Here is a 23522-nt window from a genome sequence, read left to right on the forward strand (position 1 = left end):
GGGATTAGGGGCAGCCTGGGCTGCAGTGATCATGCACTGGTGGAGTCTGCAGTCCTGAGGGATATGGGTCAGGCAAAGAGTAAAGTCAGAACCCTGAATTTCAGGAAAGCAACCTTCCAGCTGTTCAAGGAATTAATAGGAACCCCTGGGAAACGCTCCTCAGGTGCAAGGGGGCAGAACAGAGCTGGCAGATCTTTAAGGATGCTTTCCATAGGGTGCAAGAGCTCTTGATCACCAGGTGTAAAAGAACAGGAAAGGAAGGCAAGAGGCTGGCATGGCTCAGTTAGGTCCTGCTGGCCAAACTCAAGGGCAAGAGGGAAATGCACAGGCAGTGGAAGCAGGGACAGGTATCCTGGGAAGAGTATAGGGCACTGCCTGGTTGTGTAGGGATGAAGTCAGGAAGAGCAAGGCACAGCTGGAGCTGAACTTGGTAAGGGATGCAAAGAATAATGAGAAGGGTTTCTATAGGTATGTCAGTGAGAAAAAGAAGGTCAAAGAAAGTGTATCCCCCATGATGAGCAAGACTGGCAAACTGGTAACAGTGGATGAGGAGAAGGCTGAGGCGCTCTAGACAGGGTCTGAGAAACCCAGTCTAGTTAAAGATATCCTTGCTCGTTGCAGGGAGGTTGGACTAGATAACCTTTAAAGGTTCCTTCCAACCCAAAATATTCTATTATTTTTTTCATTTCTCAGGAGTCCTCATAGCCTTAACTATTTTAGAAATGATAGCACCATGCAAAAGAAATGTCTTCAGTAAAAATGAAAAGGTAACATATTTGTGTGGAATATAAATAAAAGTGTCAGAGACATCTGTTGAAATAGAGAATAGTTAAAGTGTCCATGGCAGAGTTGAGTGGACTGGTTGGCAGCGGGGGAGATTTTTTGTGCCGTAGATGTACATGGCACTACTCTCCATAGTATTAAATTAGCAATAACGCTAAGCATTGCATCTGAAACAGGCAGGAAGAGAGAGAAAAGTGATTGCATCTGAAACAGGCAGGGAGAGAGAGAAAAGTGATGTTACCATGTGTTAGCACACTGTAGCTTGAGGGTATGTAGGGGATTTAGATTACAAACCATTGAAAAGGAGAGGTCCTAATGGAAATTCAGACGGACTGTCTAGAGCAACAGGCCTCCTGCAGTTATATCAGAAGATGACAATGTATCAGCCATCTGCTGATGTGCAATAAATAACATTAAAGTATTTTGCCTGCAGGCTGCAAGCATCACTGTTAACCAGATAGTGAAAACTTTTGGTTGGGTGTGTATCCTGCGTTAAGGATGACCAGAATTGGTTTGACCATCAGGCTGAATGACAAGTAGTCAACAAAAATTGATTACAAAATCACAGAGAACTGAAACTGAGAAAACCCAAACCCACCAAAAAGCAACCAGCCTGAAAGAGGGATGGACGTTTCCTTACCCACACTAGATACAAACCCTAATGAATGCTGGCATGATGTTTTTTTTCTATTATCGCTAAACACAGATAGCTCAGTAAGTGCTATTGTACCCACCAAGTCAATACTAAACCAATATTACAGCAATAAAGATTGTGTTTAATTATACTGGCTATAACTAAAACACACAGAATTACAGTATAAAGTATATTTTTATACCTGATCATTTAAAGAGGAACTAATCTTCGCCCATTCAAAAGTTAGGTGCCTATTTTAAGCAAATTGCCCTTAGTACTTGCTGGATAAAGAAGTATCTCCAAGGCATGATTCGCCTTGTGTCTCTTGGAATAACAGAAATTGCCCTCTGTGGGTCTCTTTCTCTCCACTGACTGCAGATGGAGTCTAGAGGACTCATATAGCTAAACCCCTCAAGTTTCATATGGTCAAATTTAGATGAGATAATGATCACCATCAAATTCCTTTCCATTTCACAAGACCATTTCTACTTGCTTCAGTGTCTGGATGAGTTCAAATGGATGTATGTAAAGGTGAGGATTTCAGCATTCCTGGAGCTGTCTATGAAACACCATCTCCCACAAATAGCGTTCTGTGTGTGGCAATGCAGAAAAGGCAAATTTTGGACTCAAAACTATAAATGAATAATTAATTGGGAAAATAATCTTTAGGGAAAAGGATCCTTGGGGACAATGATGAACTTGTTTCTCAATGGACAATAAAGTGATCTGCAGTAGCAGAGATGGGTTCTGGGAGGTGATGGACAAAATTGTGTTAATTGCAAAGAAAAGCTTGTTGTTAGATACATTGATGGGAGGACAGCCTCTCTCAGTCATTCAGCTGGGAAGGAGATGTCATGAAATCACACACAAAAAAAAAAAAAAAATTCAAAAGAACATCTAATCAATCTATATATCTGCTGTGAACAACTTAATAGTTATTGCCTCCTGTCCACATATCCGCATTTTTCCCTGGCAATTTTTCATGCATTTCAAAGGTAAAAAAATAAAAATAAAAAATTAGAAAACAATCGAGAAAGGACAAGGGTTTTTTTGTATCATGCAAACAGTAGTTTGCACAGAGATGCTTCCCATTAAAAAGCACTACATAATATTATTAACTAGGTCAAATAGTCTTACTGCTAAGATATGTTCTCCTTTTAATACCAGCTCATTTGGGAACAGTGACTGGTTGTACATGGATTGAAGCTGGGGTCTAATAGAGTTTGGTTAACAAGCATGGTGAGTGCATGGGACTTTTGCTCCAGGCTTGAAGTGGTAGCAGAAGAAAATGCACCAGCCTCGCTGACCATCTGCAGTATTTTTTGCAAGACAAGGGACAACTTTGTTAGACAGCGATGCATTCTGGAAGCAGGAACAGCCCACATTTCCGATCTTTCATTTGCTTGCTTAGTTGCTGATGCCAGCTGCAAGGGACAGAAGGACGCTGAAGTCTAATTTCTACAGACCACAGAAAGGCACGATGGACCTTCTGCATCTCTCCAGGAATCTTTAACTCCCACTGACTCTTCCCTGGACTCCCAACATGGGAGCTCCTCACATTGATCATCTCATGCTTATGCTCTCCTTAAGCATGAGCAGAACCCACTCTGAGTTTTAGTTATTTTCTAAAATAGGTTTGAATGTGATTAGTTATCTAACACCCAAACACGGTTTCAGGTCTCATTGATTTCATTGGAGACTCGAGGACAGAACACCCCCTGTAGCAACCGGAGTTGGAGGTATTTTCATGTTGTATAGTCTGTGAAGACTTTTTTCACACATTCCCTCCCAGCCTTGCACACACACACACACACACACCTCTACACACAAACATCCTGGGTTTCTACAGTATTTTTTTTTAACTGAATCCCAGATCCAGGCCACTGTGGTATTCTTGGATTTCCTTTATAGCAAGTATCTAAGTGAGGTTTTTACACTCATGCTGGTCATGCAGCTTTACCACGCAGAGGCAAAGAACAAAGAGAAAGCACCTTACCATCTTCAGAGATGATAAACCTGAACAGTGCCGGACACTTGACAAAGACGATTTCACCCACACTTGCAGGTTTCCAGCATGTAATATTGTCCCACATTCCTGGGCATCCTATAGAAGTGAAGGAGAAATAATATACATTAGTGATGGAAATTCACTCCTTCACATAGTTGTGTTTTATACTTGGTTCTTTCTTCTATATATTAAAATGCTCTTGTTTAGAATAATAATTTTCTAATAAGCTATCCCTGGAATAAATAGCATAGAAATAGCATAAAATATGTAGATGCATGGAACACTAATGGCCAGGCTCTGCCCTCACATATGACATTTCTTAGTCCCAGTTAAATCACTCTAACATATACTAGGAAAAAAATTTCCCTTGAGCATAAAATCTGCTGCCATTTAACTATTTTTCAGTAGTGCTGGGTTAAGGCGTCTTTATTTATGGATCACACCTTTGCTTTAAATTCTATGAATTTCTGTTGGCCCTAATCCTCGTCAAAAGTTGGGTACTGGCACATTTTGGAATTTGACCTAGGGAGATGACTGGAAACTGAAAAACTGATTCTGCTTCATCCTGCAGCCAGTTTTGTGGATATGCGAGAGAAGATCACCTCTTTCATGCTATTTTCTTTAAAAAATTACTGGGAATAGAAACATCCTTCCTCAGTAAAGAACTGTTATAATATCATTCACTCTCTTTACTGTGGTCTTTGCTCTAGAGACTATAAACTCACGATGTCAAAAGGATGATTTTGACTTCTAATGGTTTCTTGCACAAGCTAAAACCAGAGTCATGCCTTTAAAAACTGTTCAGGGATTAGGCTTCAGGTAACAAGTTTTGAACTAAAAACTGAGGGATAAAGAACCAGTCTCCTGATACATGCATGCAGAAAAAGGAGGTGATACCATTGTGGATGGGAGTTTAGTATACAGGAAAAATTCAGGTCCCATGTGCTATTGTAAATAGAATAAAAAAGCCCAGCTCCTGCTTCTTTCTGATCACTGTGTCAGAGTGACAAACCATCACTACCTTTCAGGAAGCAAAAGCCCTCCAGTAATTTTGTAAACCTCCATCTTCCAAGCTGACAAACCCAGAAGACAGATGAATTGCACAGAAAAAATGCAGCACAATCTCTCAGATTTCCTATTTATGTTTACAAAAATGACTTAGTGCAGGAATCTCAAATGAGAATCATCTTCTACCTCAGCAGGAAAAGAAAGGAAAACTGCATCTGAATATCTCCACTGCTTATTTGCATTTGAGGTTAAGATAACATCATCTTATCAACTGTTAAAAGCTGCGAGCTCCAGGATTTTCTAAGCGTTTTTCTGTTAATATGCTCTCTCTTTGGCTATGTGCCAAGAAAAATAAGATCTTTGGTAAAAGTGGATACTACTTCAAAGTGTCATACTTTCAGACTGGCACAAGTACAATATAATGAGGTATGGGTGATAAACTTATAAAAACAGTGTGGGCTTTCTCAACTTCGGTGATAGTAGCAGATTTCTGTCAGTGGAGAATGTATGCTGACAGAGCTGGAATTGTATTTTTTCCATCATCTTCAGTGGCAGGGAATCAAGCCCTGTGTTTTCTCACAAAAACATAAGCCAGATACTACCATGTGTGGTAGATAGGGCAGTTACAGTGTTTAAGAATTATGTCAGGGTCAAACAACACTGTTAGGATGTCACAATGATGGCATATGCTAAGCAGCTGATAATCACGCTTTCCAAGTAAAGGATGCAGCGTCAGATTACATAGTATAAATTAATAACCATATAAAATCCTGGCCCTATTCGATAAAAATCCCTCAGCCTTGCCAGACCCACCAAAATAAAATATTACTGAAAAAATATTCATTAAATCCTCGCAGGAGCTGGCAAAAAGGAATCCTTTACATTTCCCCCTCCTCCTCCTCCCTTTTTTCTACTCCTACCCCAGGTTGTTTCCTTTGCCAGTTGAGGATCTCATTGTGTAAGTGTTGTGATTCACTAGAATATCTCCAAAAGGCTCAGACACTGGCGTTTGAAAAGTTTCATGATACAGCTAATATACTAAAGATGGAAATCAAGATCACATTGAGTGCTGTTAGATTTTATTGGTTTTGATAGCTAGTGTCTGTCCACACAGTAGGAACTGTATTTACCATGTAAATCTGAAGACATGCAGTAATAGGTTTATAGTTTACTGATGTATGGCAATCTGTACAAAAGTAGAGGATATGTAAATATCCATGGTAATGAGACATTTGCTTACAAGAGGTGTTAGAGACAATCAAAGTGGCTAATGAGATCTTCTGAGAAACACCTGCTAGCCTTGCTTGCTCAAATTAAATGGGCTTGATAGGAATAGGGAAAGCTTCCTTATTATTACTTTGACATCGGTTGTCTTCCAAACACTGTGATACTAATAGATATTGCAAATCTTCCTAGAGAAACGCAAAGAAATCCTCATACTGTAAAAAGGATAGCGTAGACATGGAATACATATTTTATAGCACTGTGTATCAAATTCAGCTATGCCAGGTGGCTGCTTTTGTGGTAATATCATGCAGAGCTAAGAAATAACCCCATTTAAAAAAGACATTATAAGTTCATTGTGCTAGAAAGCACTGATGTGCTGACACTGGAAGAGAGAGAGAAGCAGAGAGTCAAGTAATTTGTCTTTGTTACTAAAATACGTGAGTGATGGAGATCAGAAAGAATTCACTGTCAGTGAGAATGTTGCCTGATCCTGGCTGGAAAAGTATATTTGAAACAAACAATTCTGAAGAGCAAAAAGATGACAAAAAATTTACATGGAATAAAGGTCAGCATGCACAATCCCCTTACATTTGTAAACCATGATATAGCCAGCAACTCCTGCTGGGTGAAATCTGCCCACGGAAATCAATGTGACTTGAGTGTGAAACTGCACAGCGGGGCTCTCCTCTGGCACTGACAGAATGTCTCCATTGCCGTGTGACGGAGTGATGCCCAAGCTAGCTTTGAAAGAGGTAGCTCAGATACTGCAAGCAGCAAGGTGCTGGCTCAAGTGGGCAAATTTTCCTTGTTCTTAGCATGTTAGAAATCAGTAACAAGAAATAGTTCTAAAGATTAAGATTTCATGTGGACCAGCGTGAAAAAAAGAAATTAAAAGCGGTGACCTTACTATAGGACGGTCTTGAAAACAAGTTACTGTGCAGGAAGGCAGAATTTGTGCTTCCTTTCCCATGTCTGCACTGCAACCTGCAGACTGAAATTCTCGTTTGGTAAACGCTGTGTGATTCATCTCAGCTAACATAGGTGGTGTAAAGCTTGGCATCTGGTCTTGAGTAAGTACTTATGCCCTCTTTGTAGCATGGACAGAAGAATGCTTCATCTTATTTAGCTAGTTACCTCTTCTTCCATGGGCTGGATTATTCTTTGTGAGTCCGTATTCCTTGTCACCGACTTTTGAGAAAACACAAAATGATGATTCTACTATAGGTTTACACAGGATTGGTTTAACTTTGGATGGCTAAGACTTACCCTTTTACCCTATTCAGCTAAACAAGGTTTCCTCTGTTGTTCATGGAGAGAGAAACTCCAGATAGATATAACCCCATTTTCAAGGTGGCATTGGTGGTGAACCACCCTGTAAAGTCTAATTCCATCTCTCCACTGACTACACTTGGTAGAATAAGGTTAGGGAATAGCGCAGTCTAGACAGCTGCCTATTAAATGGCTGGAGTGTGTATTCCCTATATATAGTTTGTATTCCCTATAGGGTCTATGCGTTTTTTTGGAGGAGACAGGAACCAGCTGTGCCCTCTGGGCAGAGGGCTGGCCAGTGGCTGTGCAGCCTCCCTTAGCCACCTTCTGATTCTGAGCGAAGGAGTCCAGGTGAGGGCTGAGACACGTTGCTGCAGGCCGTAAATGGTGCCAGCATAGCTATACAGCTCCTGAGCTATTATCGGAACCACAGGCAAACCACAGTGTCTGCTTACAAAAAGCCACATGATAAACCCTACATCTCTGTCTCAAGCTTCTTCTTGTAAACGCAAGATAAAACTTGTGTTTAGACTGCACAGCCCCTGTGGCTGGATGCACTTTTTACTGTTCTTGAGAAATGTACTGCAAAAAACAGAGTCCTGATTTCAGCTGAAGCACAACATGGATTTAATATAGATTTCACATGAAGCCCATGACACCTAAGTTTAAATTCAATACTGTTGAAGCTGAGGCGTTGCCTTATATACCTAAGGATGGACCTGACTTGGCAGCCACTGAAATAGAACAACACTTTCACAGAAAGGCCAAATTTCATAACGAGGAAACTATGTTATTTATTGTTTTCAGGATCTTCTTATGCATTTTTAAAGTTACACCTAGCACTAAAACCATTCTAGTAATCTCCTCTCCATGAAGGTTTACACAAACCTTGATCCCATCCTGTGCTTCAAATTAGGCACCTCTGAGCAAAACACTTTCTCTTGAACGTGCTATTTCTAGTAGCTGAAATGCTCCCTTCTTACCTGAAAGATCTGGACAAGCACCAAGAGGAAAAAAAAATTAAAACGCAAAACAAGCCATGCTGGCAGAATAGCAGTAATAAAGAGCTCTTCTGAAATTGCTTATGGTCCCTTACCTTCTTTTTTTCCTCTGTCTAGGGCTGCCTTGAGAGTGGCTAGCTTTAAAACCAGGTTTTAGGCAGCCACATAGCTGAAGTTCACAGAGTTCAAGGAATAGACCTCACTTTAAAGCCCCTGATAATAAAGCCTGTTTTCTTCCCCCAGCATAGAGTCATTACACCACCAGGACTATGTACAAACCTTTATTTTTCTATAGATTTGTGTCATGTTTTCTCATGGTGCCTCTACCACAATACCATCATTTACACTCCACCCTCTTTACAGTATCCATGACATCCTCCCAGGTCTTTATCCTGCCCTAGTGCAAAACGCCTCCTTCTCGCCTCTGCTTTTTGGCAAGAGAACGTGCAAAAAGAGTGATGTATTTTTTTGGATGGCAAGACCCTGGGTAGTAATTCACTATTCACCCATTCACTCCTCTTAATAAAGCAGGTAAAAGTCCTGCCTGTCTCCCTCTCCATGAAAATAATTATTTTGACATCTTTCTTGCACTCAGTACACCATTTTCACAAATTATATAGGAATTTGTAGCTTTGAGAGTAGTTCACCTCTGTCAGATGTTGCTGGCTTTATTCAGTGGACTCAAAATTATTGAGTGGAAGGGGGAAATGAAAAAAGGGATGGCAGGACAATGGCCAAAGGGTTTTCTAGATTCATACATAGACAAAAGGGAATAGACAAGAATTTGCATAAAACATCTCTCCTTGGAAAATCAAGAAAAAAATTAAACGCATAAATGTTAGACGTCTGTATTTTTCGTGTATGGAAAAAAAGCCTAGAGATGAAAATCCATCCCTTTGGCTTACAGCATTTGGTTTGATTTTCAGTTCCTCTCCTCATTTATTAGTTTAAAATATTACGTTCAAGGTCATATTGCCTTCAGGAGAGTCATATCAAAGGAAACGTAATGTTACAAGCCAGCATATTAAACTGAATTATGCGATGCACAATAACTTTTAAAGGGCATACTACATATCAAGCCTTTCAGAGAGGGGGAATATGGGTTAGATGTTCTCTGTTCTTTCATAAATCTAGGTAAATACCAAAATAAATAAAGGTTTAAGTGTGGCCTGGATATGGGGCCTAGATTTTCAAAAGTAATTGACATTTCAAAGTAAAGGTATCTTATAGGAGCCTCTATTACAGAGGTGGTGGTTCTATAAGTGTTTTGAGTCAGGCAGCAAGTTTATAACACTTTCAGATTCAATAACCTCTTTTGAAAGTCCAGGCCATAAGAGAGTAGAAAAGAAACATCAACTGAAGTTCTAGACCAAGTTATAAAAGGGGAGGGGAAAAAAAAATCCCCCACACAAAGTGGGAAAAAACACTAAAGGAAGACATTTCACGTTGGAAAAGAGAATACTTGATCATGTACAGGGAAAAAGAAAAGTTATTCCTTCCTTAAAATGTCTTATATAAAAAGCTGGCATGAAAAACTGAGTACAAGGGGAAGCTGAGCAGCGAAAAAGGACAGGTTTTTTCCTTCCCAGTTCTGCTCCCGATTGGAGATTTTGGAATTATTTGAACAAAGCCTATTGATTCTCTCAGCATATATGTCATCTGGACCAACTATTGCACTAAGAATTTATTCATCTGTCCAAATTTTGTTACTGTTGTACTGTTACTTGGTCTAGTTGTACTCATTCACCTTAATGATATAAAAAAATACATATGTAAGCCTGAGCCGAGTTCTTCTACATTGCTTTTACAGCGCATGAAGAAAAACAGACATCTCTGGAGGGCACTGCTAGAGGGTTTCTAGGATAAATTATCTTATGGCAATACATATTTTCTTCCATTGATTAGAAGAGGCATAAAGAGAAAGCTTAATCTTAGGCTTAAAACAGCTGTAATTAGATCTGTGGAATTCAACATATATAGTGCGACTCAGCTAGGGCCATACATGAAAAAAAAATAAACTGTGGTAAAGCTTACCAGCAGTCGGCTCACCTTAATATTTTCCATTACCTTTCTTTAGACAGCTGCTGCCACTGGTATAAAGTTATGCAACCATATATATGATATCTATTTAGAAGCAACTGCGTACATAATGATAATTATATAAACTATGATAGCATTTTGTACTGGTACATCATTATCAGTAAAGTGAGTTGTTTTATGGGATGACATTTTCAGAGATCTAAGACATCAAATGCAGCACTGTTTTCAAAGAACTATTTAAAATATCAGCTTAATTTATGAAGGAGAACATTGGACAAAATTATTTGACATATTTCTCTTCTTATGTACCAAGTTAATCCTAGATTATATAAAAACTAAAAGTGAAAGAAATAGAAACATGGCTTTTCTTTGATTGGAATGGTGGGTTTCATAGTATAACAGTTAAAAAAGATGAGCTGAAGATAGCAGGCTTCAGCTCCCAAACAGTGCTTTGCATTTGCCAAGCATAAATTGCGTATTTTAGAACTGAAATCTAGTAATTTTTACCAGAGTTTGAGAGATAATGTCACCTGGTTTGGATATTTTGCATCACTCGGGGACCTTGGTTCACCTTCTGACCACCTTGGGACTGAGCCACACACCACGTTATAAATTAGAACTCTATCTTTATTCCTACTATTTTTGTGGGGGGAAAAGTAGTTACAAATACACACACAAGTCACCGTTTGACCATGATCTACAGAGGCAAAAAGAGAATGAAGACCTCATTCGTATAAAAATTGAACCATTAGAACTACCGCCCTCGAAAGGATGAAACATTTTGTCTATGTCCCACATGAAACATTCACACCTCAAAAGGAAATGTTAACACCAAGGTGGTGGGTTTTTTTTCCCCTTGAACATTTTATACATGAAAAAGATCAGCCTTTAAATGACAGGAGCTGTTATCTGTAATTAGAGAGGTATAAACCTTCTTCTAAAGCTGTTTAATTCTTTACAATCACAGGATATTTATTCTAAGCTCATGCTTATTGCTGTTCTTGCATTGTTACTTGCCAAGAAAATCTCCAGAATGCTTTAAGTGCTGCCAACCAATTGGCCTTAGGTGAGCTTTGGAGAGTTTTAAAGGGAAACTTCAGTTGGGCAAAATCCTTGGAACATTTATTTGTCTAATTATACAGAAGATTGAAAAGCCAATAATCTGGGAAATGGAGAGGTATTTAAAACAAACAAAAAAAAAACCCCAAAAAACAAAAAAAACCACACAAAACACATACACACAAAATCCCACCACCAACAAAACAAACCTTCTTTAAATACAATAAAAAAGACTGGTTATTCACTTACAAGAATGTTACCACTTTGCTGCTCTGGAGGTAGAGAGACCGTGAAATTACTCCAAAAACCTGGGAGATTTTATTCCAACACTGCTGGAGGACAGAATGACACTTACAAGCTGCCAGAACCTGAGCTGGTGCCAAGCTCACCAGCTGCAGGTGATCTGGCATCACTCAGGCCACGGGTTATGTGAGATCATGGGGTACTGCTGGAGGCAGCCTTGCCTGGCAGCAGCTGGTACCCCTCACTTCTTTAATTGCTGGTGGCAGCTGGAACCACTGTCATTCTACCCCAGCACCACGCCATTCTGACTCACTTCCTTCCCTTCCTAGAAGAAGAGGAGATCAAAGAATTTTCTTTATCAAATCTGTCTTTCATTAATTCTCCAAGCTGAGACAAGAGGAGGTGATTCCACCAGTGCCTCGCAAGACACCACAATGCTACAAATTTTAGTCCTGGAGTGACTGGGCTCACAGTAATTTCTGGGAAGAGCACAGTAAAAATACTGGCTGAAGTCTGCAAATTTAAGACACAGTTTAGAAGAAAGCAATGGAGTAAGAACTAGAAAGATGTATTCCTCTTCCACAAAGCCTTATCTTCCTCTGTCAGTTCCTACCCGAATAGATCCTCCCCTTCACAGGCACAACCTGCCCCATAAAAAGCGATTAACTAAGGACAACAGGTTGTAGTGCCATCAGCTGCATCTTACCTTTTTGAATAGTTTCAATTAACAATATTAACTAAGCCTAGAATTGGTTGTGGTGATGGAGCAGCTGGATAGAATTTAATATATATAAATATATGTATATATTATATTTATATTATATATAATTTTTATATATAATATATATTTTAAAACTTTTTTTTTTTTTATCTATTTCCCCACAAGTATTGAAATACCTCACAGTGAACCCTGGCTTTCAACTCGGGCTGTAGGTAAGGAATCTTTCCAAGCTGTACAGCTGAACAGTTCATTGCCACTTGCACCACCCATTGAGTCGTGATACTTGGCCCATTATGAGATTTATGGACCTGTGAAGAAAACATCTGTAAAGATCACTAGGATAACTAGTTTCTATGGATATAGAGGAAGCAGAGCTTTTTTGCAGCATCTTTTTGGTGTTTTGGAGTATGCCTGCCTTTGAAAATGGAGAGACCATTTGGTTGCATGGGAGAAGATGGGACGATTTACTAGCAGGTCTGCTGAGCATTGAGGTTTCCCAGTAACAAATTCAGGGATTCAAATCTGTTCTGTCACAAATGAAAAAAAATTATAACACAGCTTTTTGATTCGTTAGTTTCCAACTAATCTCACAGCAGCACTGAAGTGGGACTAAAATGGGACACAAATCTTGAAACAGTCTCTGGGCATGGGGTTTCCCTTCAGTCTTAGAAAAATCCCAATGTAGTAGAACAGGATTTTCAAGAGGACTTATTCAGGCACAGGCTGAGATCAACAGTTGCCTAATCAATAACATCTGTCAGGACTTATGACTTGTTTCTTAAAGGCTAATTAGACCAAAGAAGGTAGACAGACATGAAAGAACTGAAAATAACAACTGACCTTAAGTCTGTATCACAGATAATTTAAAATCTTATATTAAAGTCTGTTATACATATACAAAGTTACCTCAAAGGAATTTACACAGTATCATTATGAAGGTTTCATGGTAGCTCTGGAGGTAAGAAGATTTTCTGCTCTTTTTACAACTGGAAAACAAAATAAATGGTGCACTGAAAGCTAAACAATCTCTAGAAGAAGAGCTGTAACCGAGCTCAGAAGCAAGCTGCCCCTTCACAGTCAGATTCCTGTCATCCCAACTTTCTTGCTTTTCTATTGTTTATAAATAAAATTATATCTATGGAAAAGGCACTTCTGTAGTAGCAGATAACTTATAACTGATCTTGGGCCAAATTCGTTCCTGATGTAACCAGAGTGATGCCAACATTGATACTCCTGAGAGGCATTTATTCCTTGTTTACTCCTTCAAATCTTCTGAGAATGAGCAATGACTGAATTAACTTAATTTTTTCCAGTGTGTAAATTCCATAAACTCTCCTGGAAATTGTTCTACTGGTGAGTCAAAAAATTCCTTATTAGAGCCCATGGGACCTTATGATCTAGTGGAGGAAACAAAGGAAATAAATACATTATAAAAAGCCAGTTCATACTCTGTTAAGAGGCATGTTAACACATCACATTTCATACTCCTGAACAGGAAGACAGAAGCCGTATTTTGTTCAAGCATTTGGAGTAACTGAGTAAGAAATCTTGAAGCGAAGGTGTGATTCAATAACAATGTCAGAATTTAACAAAGCCCGTCTTTTGTTTCATATCAAACTTCTCTGACTGCCCGCAATGTATTCAGAGAGTAGAAAAAATTAACACTGAAAATTAAATGCAATCCAGCCTCGCAAGGATTTGCATACGTCTGGGAAATTTTGGTCACTATGAAAGAAACTAAAGGAAATTATATTAATATTCAGTAAATTCCCAACTTCTAGATGCCTTCTTGTCAAAAGTAAATGTATATAAAGAGATACACCTTGTTCTGGACAGGTTACAATCCTAAATCAGTGAAAAGGCAATGTGAGGAGTATCAATACATGAAAAGAGAGGTGCCATCACATCCAGACCAGCACTATCACCAGCAAGCAGAGGCCATATAAATTTAATCCAGAAAAAGTAAATGTGTACAGACTGCTCACAGTTCTACTGTGTAGGGTACAAAATACAAAATCTGCCAAGAGCTTGTAGTAAAGAACAAGAAAAACAAAACCCCATAAATATTATGAGACACAGGAAGAGGTCAGAAACATTTCTGATGTTTAGACACATGAAACATTAGATGAAACTGAAAATGCCCAGAAAGCCATAGAAAGTGGACACGGAAAGGCCCAAAATTACAGTGGTGGCAATGCAAAATCTGAATCACTACAGACAAGATAATTTCCCTTTGCTTGCCCTTAGATCAGAACAAGCGTGGTGGATCTGTCTCTCTGTCTAAAGGCTGGAAGGATACAGGAAGAAACAGGGGATAGTCATCAGAGAGTACTGAGGCTGCCATCGCTACTTAACAATTTATGGTAGATGACCAGTAACATCAGTAACATATAGAGATATGCTTCAAACCCCCAGCACTGCTGGTTTAGTCACCACCTCCATAAAAGCCATTACAGTAGTCATCGCAGGAAGTGGTATTTTGGGAATAATGTGGATTTTAACCACATCTGGGGAAAAAGTGTCTGCAGACCCTCATTTTCCTTGTGCTTACTCCTGTAAATGAGGAGTTGTGGTTTAACCCCAGCTAGCAGTGAAGTACCAGCAGTGCTCGCTCACTCCTCCCTCCCTGGGTGGGATGGGGAGGAGAGTCGGAAAAAGGTAAAACTTATGGGTTGAGACAAGAACAGTTTAATAATCGACATAAAATAGAAATGGTAATAATAACAACAACAATAATAGTAATGAAAAAGGAAAAACAACAAGAGAGAGGAGTAAACCCCAAGAAATCCAACTGATGCACAGTACAGTTGCTCACCCCCCACTGACCGATGCCCAGCCAGTCCCCAGGCAGCAATCAGACCCCCCAAAACAACTCCCCCCAGTTTACATACTGGGCATGGCACTCTATGGTATGGAATGTCCCTCCAGCCAGCCGGGCTCAGCTGTCCTGGCTCTGCTCCCTCCCGGCTCCTTGTGCCCCTGCTCACTGGCAGAGCACGGGACACTGAAAAGTCCTCGGTTTAGAGTAAGCACAGCTCAGCAGCAACTAAACCATCAGCTTGTTATCAACATTATTCTCATCCTAAACCCCAACCGCAGCAGTGTGCCAGCTACTAGGAACAAAGTTAACTCTATCCCAGCTGAAATGAGGACAGGAGTTAATTCCAATGGTCAATGATTTTCTTCAACACCATCTATAAGTCTGCTTGTAAGTCAGAGACATACCTATGTAACATCTGTAAGCTGCTATAAGTCAGAGACTGATTGGTGTAGAGAATTTAGAGATGGGTTAAAAAAGAAATACAAAAATTCATTAACTATATTATTCTTCATCCCTCTCTTCTTACTACAAAAAGTTAAAGACCTATTAGGAAGAGAAATTATTTTGTGGTATTACTCACAAATACATGTGAGCAGGTAATTACACTCCCTTCTGAAGTAATAAATAACTATGAAAATTTGAATACATATAATCAATATTCTTTCACTGTGGTATTTATTGTAATGTAGAATAATTATAGAAAAACAGAAAATAAGCCTAAAGGGACCTGTGGAGTTCATAGAGATTATTCCTTGCACCCAGGAAAAATAAACCATAACTAAAATATCTAAAAGGAAGTCTGGGAGTTCTCGCTGTCTGTGACATTCATTAGCTGGACAAAGGATGAGAAAAGTACATTACAGGGCACAATTCTGAATGCTTGAATTACAGACTAAAGGTCCAGAAGTTTCTTTATGTTTGAATCATTTGATAATTTTTTACTTGCAGGGACTCTGATAGCATCAGTGTCATATATAAACATGGTAACAAATTCCTTCATGATATACTGAGAGTGAACAGAGGTCACATTACTTAGCAGATATAAAATTTACCCCTACTGTAAAACTCAGTTAGATGTAGAAGTTATTTAGAGGTATAAGTATGTATTCATACAGGTATAGAATAGAGTTATATATTTACATATATCCTCAGATACTGCTTAGGTTACATGTAGAAGAAAAATTAGAAAGTGCAGGAAAAAACGCTCCTTTGTAACCCAAATGAGAAATCTTATTCATGTGGACAGGAACGATCAGCTGCTGCTATCATACCATTTGAACTTTTCTTTATCAGTTCTCAATCAAGAAGAATAATGGAAACAAATTGGTGATTTTGGTATATCCTGTATGAAGACAACTCTGAAATAGTTCTACTAACTGGTAGTTCTGTATTTAATTTTGTTCTAGCTTATTCAATTATGCTAACAATGGGTCCTGTTTTAAGTAGTTTGCAGGGTAGCAGAGGAGGGGTAGGATTATATTCGTCATTTAGCTGTATGACCAAAAACCTGGAGAAGATTCAAGTACTGTCACATCTTGGGGAAAAAAGGTGAGGCATGTTCTCAAATACAAACTCAATTTCTCAAATACAACTGTCCTTCAGTGCATTTTAATTAATTGTTTGTGGTCATTATTTCAGTTTGGCTTTGCTCTTGCCACATGGTTTGGGCATACTCTTCTTGCACACTTTAATAATTGTTTTTCTCTTCTAAAGCATTTAATTGTGCGTTGACTTCTATGTCTGGTATTATTTTTCACACAGGTCCTGGTTAGTCACTCAATAATGGATTATTCTAACCTTGCCTTGTCTTTTGGTTGTGATTTCTGGTAGCCTTGTTTCATTGTTCTTCCTTTGATTTGTTTTTCTGAAAGGGAGGCAAACCAATCAATTCTAGCAACTGTGTAAGCATGAAATTTATGGCTTGATTATCAAAAGTGCAAGCGATTTGGGAAGGCAGGCATTCAGGAAGCCTGAAACAGCTTTGAAACAGCTTTTAGCGTAATCAGAAAGGCAAAGAAAAGGATCAATAAGAAGAGCACCTCCAGGTGCTTGTCCACAAGACTCATCTATCTGCTTTTGAAGGGTGAACACTGCATCATCTAGCTTCAGGAACATGCCTTACCTGGCAAAACTAGTTGAGTAGGGATCCCATTTAGTCGACTGAAAAAAAAAAAAAAAAAAGCGACAGAAAATAAAATAGTGAATTGTGGAAATGAAATAGGCAGCTAAACTCTTTGAGATTATGGGTACACTTTGAGTGGGACTCAGCTTGCATATTAAGACACCTTAATTTAGATATTTTAATATGTAAACTGAATGTAAATCTCAGTATCTATCAACTCCACAAGGAGTCTTAGGAGACTAGCCAGCTAATTTAGCCAATAAATTAGATGTCTAACATCCAGTGATGCAATTGTTCCCCAAGGAGGCCATTTTCCCCTAAATACAGAGCTTGGTACAGTTCTCTTTGCTGAAACATGTATTGAAAATGCCTGTTGAATTCAGTGGGGGTTGAGGCTGCAGACTGACAGCAGCAGAATTACACCGGGAGAAGGGTAAGAGCCGTTAGCAGAACCCTCCCACACTGGCTGGGTATTTGCTGCTCTTATTTTGGTAGTGAGCTTAGTTTAAGAATTATCAAAGTCTTAAAAGTGTAGTTTGTTAGTGATCTTTTCAGAAAATTAGCCAATTGTAGTCATAAATATATTATTAGCTGGGAGGCGAGTCTGTTTGGAGATTTCCTGATGGCTTGAGGCTCAAACCTACCCATGTTAGAAGCAAAAGTGCCTCTAAACTACATGTTTACAGTATGGTGAAAGAGGCAGGTAATTACTTTGATTCATCTGTAAATAATTTATAAAATGCTATGTATTCATCAAGCTGTCAAAATCATGAGTCTTCATGGCATCCAGGAGCAAAATTCAGAAATAACATTAGGAAGAAAGAACATCTATTTTAACTGACAGTATTCTGAATTCTGCTTGGCAAATTTTCTAAATTCTATTCCTTTCCAACTATGTTGTTGGAATGATGCATATGTTTGCAAAAATAAACAAAACCAAAAGTTGACTTAGGATTGGACTCTAGCATTCAATGTTCCCTTAGATATGAAATGAAGAAAAAACAGATCACATATTGACAGAAGAGAAGGTATAATACCCTACTTCTGAAGCATCTAAAATTAGCAAATTATCTTAAAATATATATCAAAGACAAGCTGGTCAAACCCCCTCCTTTTTTTTTTTTCTTTTTTTTTTTTTTCCCCCCAATGGAGGACCCTACACGTCCACTTTAAGCAAACATTCTGCTTTCAGCCAGCTAATGTGTGATTAATTTCACCTTCAGACTTCAGCGTGGTACTGCTAAAGTGTTCCTGCACCACAGAATAACTTATTTCTATGGTGGAATACATATGTGGAAAATGAAATCTCAAGCTGGGAAGCATAACAGCAGCACAGGCCAAGTTAATTTTTTTCTAGTATAGCACACAAAATCCTTCTCCCTAGAATTAAATATTTCAGCACATTAAGCTTTATGTCCCCCAAAACAAAACATGTGAGAAGAGCTCTTCTTTATTAATTTCTTTTACAAAAGGCTGGAAAAGTGCATGAGATTGAGAGGTATTTCTCTTTTTCCTTTCCTGCTCCTTCTATTTCATGAGAGGAATTTGGGGAAAGAATTGCACATTTTCTTTTCCTCCCTTTTGCCAGGAGCAAATTACCATGCACATTCTGAGTCAGCAGTGCTGGCTAGCAGCTCATGGACAAAGCCAAGGATCCCCCTTTCCCACCCCCACCCTCCCTTGCCAAAGAAACTAAAATAAATAAATAAATAGATAGATAGATAGATAGACAGATAGATAGATAGATAAATAAATAAATGCATAAATAAATAAATAAATAAAATTAATATTGGACATGCAGTTCCTGCTGCTTTACTCTTCCAGTGATGGAAGAGGCTATAAAGTTCAGCAGATACTGCAGGGCTGTCTCCACTTTCTAAATCTCTTCAGCATCCTGCAGAGGAGATCAAGATCTGATTCACTCTAATTTCAAACCAAAGAAATGGCATAGCTTAAGTGTCTAATGAAGTAGAAATATCAAGAACTTTGTGGAAAAAATGGAGCTTAGTAAGGGCCAGCTCAGGAGTTGATATTTAAGGTGTTGTTATTCATGTGAGCTATTCCGTACTTCTGCTTTTGAGGGTAAGTAAATCTGAATTATGTCCTTTTTGCCATGGTGAGAGGAGTACGTACAAGTATTTTTCTACCACTTAGCAGATGGAGTATTTAATAACTTGTTATAGTACTGTAACTTGCTTATCTGTCTGAAGATGATTTAACTTACTGTTCTTTGGTTTTGTTTTGCTGAGGAAAAATCAATATGCAAAACCTGTCAGGAGTCCAAATTATTACATTTATTCAATTGCATGTATTATTGAGTAGGTAGTTTCCTGTAATAAAGTTCTTGGCTTAAGTTTGTAAGGTATATTAAGAAGTAGTGGATGAAGCTCAGAATAAGCTGAAAAAAAGAAATTAAATTGTACAGTTGGGCAATTTTAGTCATTGGCCACCTATGTGAGACTATCAGTACTTGCTGAAGCCCTATAAGAAAAAATACATTTCACGGTAAAGAACCAGCTAAAATGACTCTCTGGAGTCTTTGGTCTAACAACACTTGATCCATGACCAGAGCTTTCCAAGTGATCCTGCAATCCACACAGATACCAAACAGAGTGATTTTAAATATAGAAATTTAAATATAGAAAATATGGTATATCAGAATGTTCCTGCAGAAGCCCATACACTGGCGAAAAGGGAGTGATTCTTAGGAGTGTACAGAAGTTCTTCCATTTACAGTTATTAACAGAAAGCCATTGGAGTTTTTTCTAACCCCTTCTTGCTCCCATCACATTTACTGTTCTCCCACTAGTGGTCTAAGTGCAGGCAACCGCTCTCATTAACACAGCAAGCAGTAATTGGCAAGTGTGCTTTCCAGAGTGAGATACAAATGACCAGTTGCCAATTCCACATTTGAATAGCCCTCAGTATTTTTGTAGGAATAGATAGAAACAGGCAATCCTAGAGAACAATGTCTCTCATCTGAAAGCAGACATTTGAAACAGGTCTGAAGAGTCATTCCCTCAAAAAGCCGACTTTTGTCCACTGACCGTGAAGGCAGCTTTGGGGCAACAGCTGAGATAAAAATACCTATAGCACAGAAATCTCAGGTTCCATGAGAAAACCTCCATGCTGTCTCACTGTAGAAAGAAAACGCTGATATTGTTCTCATCTTCATATCAAAGTACAGAAGAATAACAAAGGACCTTCAAGCAACACCACCTTCATAGCAAGCTCACAAAAGTCCCATTATATCCCAGAAAATCAGGTCCAACCAGTCTGCTTCTTGGGCTGTGCCACTGCTAAGCCTATTAAATCTACCTCTGTTGAGAGACTAAATGAAGGATTGGTGAGAAACAAGGCAGAAAGAGGACAATACATGCTGCTTGACGACCGTCATTGTCATCTTATGCAAATGTCCACAGTCACCATGTATAAGTAAAAGGGGGATTCTGGTCAAGCTTCTCTGCAACATACCCCAGGCTGGAGCACTGCTTCCCACACACACTTCCCTTGGAAAAGCTTTGTGCATTCCACAAGTTCATAGCCCTGTCAGCTGATGAAAAACCAGTGTCATACACTGTGTCTTTATTCCCTTTTTGTGCTTCTTCCATCACAGAGCCAGAAGAAGGAACAAGGATCCTGATTATCATTACCAGCAACAGGAAACATTATCTTGAGGAGCTATTGTCGGGTAGAATGGGAATCAGTAGGTATATTACAGATCCTTCATCATACAAGGGTGATAAATCATACCCTTAGCACAGCCAAGAATCCAACTCTCAGTCTGTATGTGTAGATCCGATTATATTCCATGGCCATACTTTATGAAATCGTTACCAACAGAAGCCCAAAACTAAGGAATTACAGAAAGCATCAACATTTGTATTTTCTCTTTATTAGCTATCACCATATGTACCAGTATCTTTCGCATCGTTCTAGGCTTTTAGAAACTCAAGCAGAGATCATGAATAATTGCTGTACTGTCCTTTCCTTTCTTTAGGTAAGACTAATACAACCAAACTTTTGTGGGTTTGTATGTACATTAATCCTGTGGTTTCTTTGTTTAAAACCAAACATATCTCTGTTAGTCAGTGCTCAGAATACTTCAGTAATTTTTTATTATTTCTTTGTCTCTGCAATCAATGCAAAAAGATAGGCATTTTTGCATAGGTTGATTAACATCCTTCAGCAAACAACCCTTCCTTCATTTTTTGAGAGGGCTCTCTTAGTAAGCATGACTGGTTCTCTGGAGATGCCTATTTCTTTCCATCAAGTTCATAGAATCCTAGAATGGTTTGATTTGGGAGGGACCTTTAAAGGTCATCTAGTCCAACCCCACTGCAACGAGCAGGGACATCTTCAACCAGATAAGGTTGCTCAGAGCCCCATCCAGCCTGACCTTGAGTGTTTCCAGGGATGGAGTATCAACAGTCTCTCTGGGCAACTAGTTCCAATGTTTCATCACCCTGATTCAGTGAATCCTATAGCTTTTTATGTTCAGACTAAGAAACCTAAATACAGATGTCTGTATGCAGGCTGAGGTGGGCTTCAGCTGCCTCAGTGCCACCTGAGGTGACCTCCTGCTTCTACTGCAATATTGTTACTCCAGTATGCCTGTGCCTTCCTCCAGCACTGTGTGGGTATCTCAGATGACACTGAATATCTGACTCTATATATTAAAACACTTTCCCCAGTGTCTCAGGTTCCACTATAGCCCACCAAGCTGATGTATTTACTGAAGCCCTGAAAGTAATTCCAGTGATAAAATGAAGGTGTCTGCGGGTAATGATCTGCACTTTGAAGTCTTCTGTTTTTCATCACTGATTATTGATGAAGACGGGGTGACAAACTTAGACTGAACATGGAATTTTTACGTAGCTACATCAAATATTTCCACTGTAAAGGATTTATTTTCACAAAGATAGGGCTTTACTGCAATTTGAGATGCTTCAGGAGATTGAATTGCCAGTCCCGATAGACACAGATCTTCTGTAGGCCCTGTGTCACAATGTCTTGATACACTGAGGAATGTAGAGACACTTGCTGTTTATGTGTACCTGAAGCTGGTCCTAAAAATCTCCAACATATTTCCCTAATTCCTTTGCTTCAGGAACTTTCTGGACACTAAAATTTACAGGCAAAGCCTAGGGTTCATTTAGGAGTTCTCTGAAATGTAGTCACTGCCAGTGCAGAGAAATTCAAAGATAGTCGGTGCTGTCTTAATCCATGTTCCATCACTAGAAATAAAGATCCTTGAAACCAGTCAACTGTGCCATTGATTCCAGCAAGAATCGAATTCACTCTTGCTGCTGTGTTTTTTTCGATGAGACTGACAATCTACTGAAGCAATAAAGACTCACTTTTGTCAGAAAATACAGCAGCCAGCCACAGGATATGCCATGGGAATAGGAACAAAAGAGTATTTTCACAGAATTACCTTTTAAAAGAATATCCAGTGGTCTGACACTTGACACTCATTTTTAGAGAAATATAACATGTTTTTAGGACCTTCCTGAAAACACAGTTTGCATGCAAGGAAACTAATTCAGCTCTGAAACATATTTGGTTCTGCAGAAGACTGCAGCAGCTGCCTGACAGGATATAGCACAAGCACATAATTTAAAAAGAGCTATAAAAATCCAAGGAAAATCAAACTAAAATCATAGACGGTCACTCAGTTATAATTCAGGTGACATGTTAATAGACTTTTGGGTATTTTTTTCTGCCATGGTACTGTAGACATTAAAAAGTTAAATGTTTGTAGGTTGTCACAGCTGCCAGCTGTCCATGACTGAAGATACCAACAGGTCACAGCAGCACAAAAAAGAGCATCACTCATTTCATTGCATAACTTTTACTGCTATTCATGGCTCATTTTTTAACCAAAGTGACCTGGTTATATCATGCTTGCAGTTTACATGTAATGCTCACAATTGCAGTTTGGGGCAACATGAATTAAAACAATTCCCCTGCCCCACAGGTGAAATCTGTTGCAAATGTATCTACTACACTTTGCATTTGAAAATGTTCATTAAAAAAAAAAAAAAAAAAGAAATACAAAGACAAAATCCCAAACAAACAAATAAAAAAAAATCCCAAAACCAAGTAAACAGGTATATGGAGCAAACCCTCACTTACTGATAGCCTCTGCATATTCTGTAAAGAAGCTGCCCCTGCTTACTCCAGATCAGCTTCTCATTACACATGGTGTGTGCCATGTAGCAGAAGGTAAGACTAGACTTTGTGATGTTATTAAACTCTGGACAAAAAAAGAGAGGTGGTGTGTTTTAATGAACTAGCTGTCACCATAGAAACAATGAACTACTGTTTGAATTACACAATTCACAAGTGGAATTGTGTAAATTGATATTTTGTTTCAATGGTTAAACAAAAAAGAAGAATAAAACCTTCATTCTATTCAATTAAGTGACATTTTTTTTCTTCCTTTTTGGCTGATGTGAAATACAGAGTTGGATAGGCAGATAAGAAATGTTATTTTTAGCTTTTTATTTTTAATTTTAACATTTATTGATTTTTTAACCCTAACTAAACCAGCAATACTTCTGAAACAATGTTCTGTCATGAA

At 38.7% G+C, this 23522-nt stretch overlaps 1 protein-coding gene across 4 annotated transcripts in view; it reads right to left on the reverse strand.

Moving 5' to 3' along the window:
• ADCYAP1R1 (ADCYAP receptor type I) overlaps positions 1 to 23522 on the reverse strand; it is a 149073-nt gene that overhangs the window by 61909 nt on the left and 63642 nt on the right. For all 4 annotated transcript variants that reach the window (XM_037386839.1, XM_037386838.1, XM_037386837.1 and 1 more), the window contains exon 4: positions 3414 to 3521. In XM_037386839.1, coding sequence (XP_037242736.1) covers positions 3414 to 3521 — 108 coding nt within the window. The remainder of the gene's footprint in view (positions 1 to 3413; positions 3522 to 23522) is intronic.

The sequence above is a fragment of the Falco rusticolus genome, chromosome 4 (genome assembly GCF_015220075.1).
Source record: "Falco rusticolus isolate bFalRus1 chromosome 4, bFalRus1.pri, whole genome shotgun sequence".
NCBI lineage: Eukaryota > Metazoa > Chordata > Aves > Falconiformes > Falconidae > Falco > Falco rusticolus.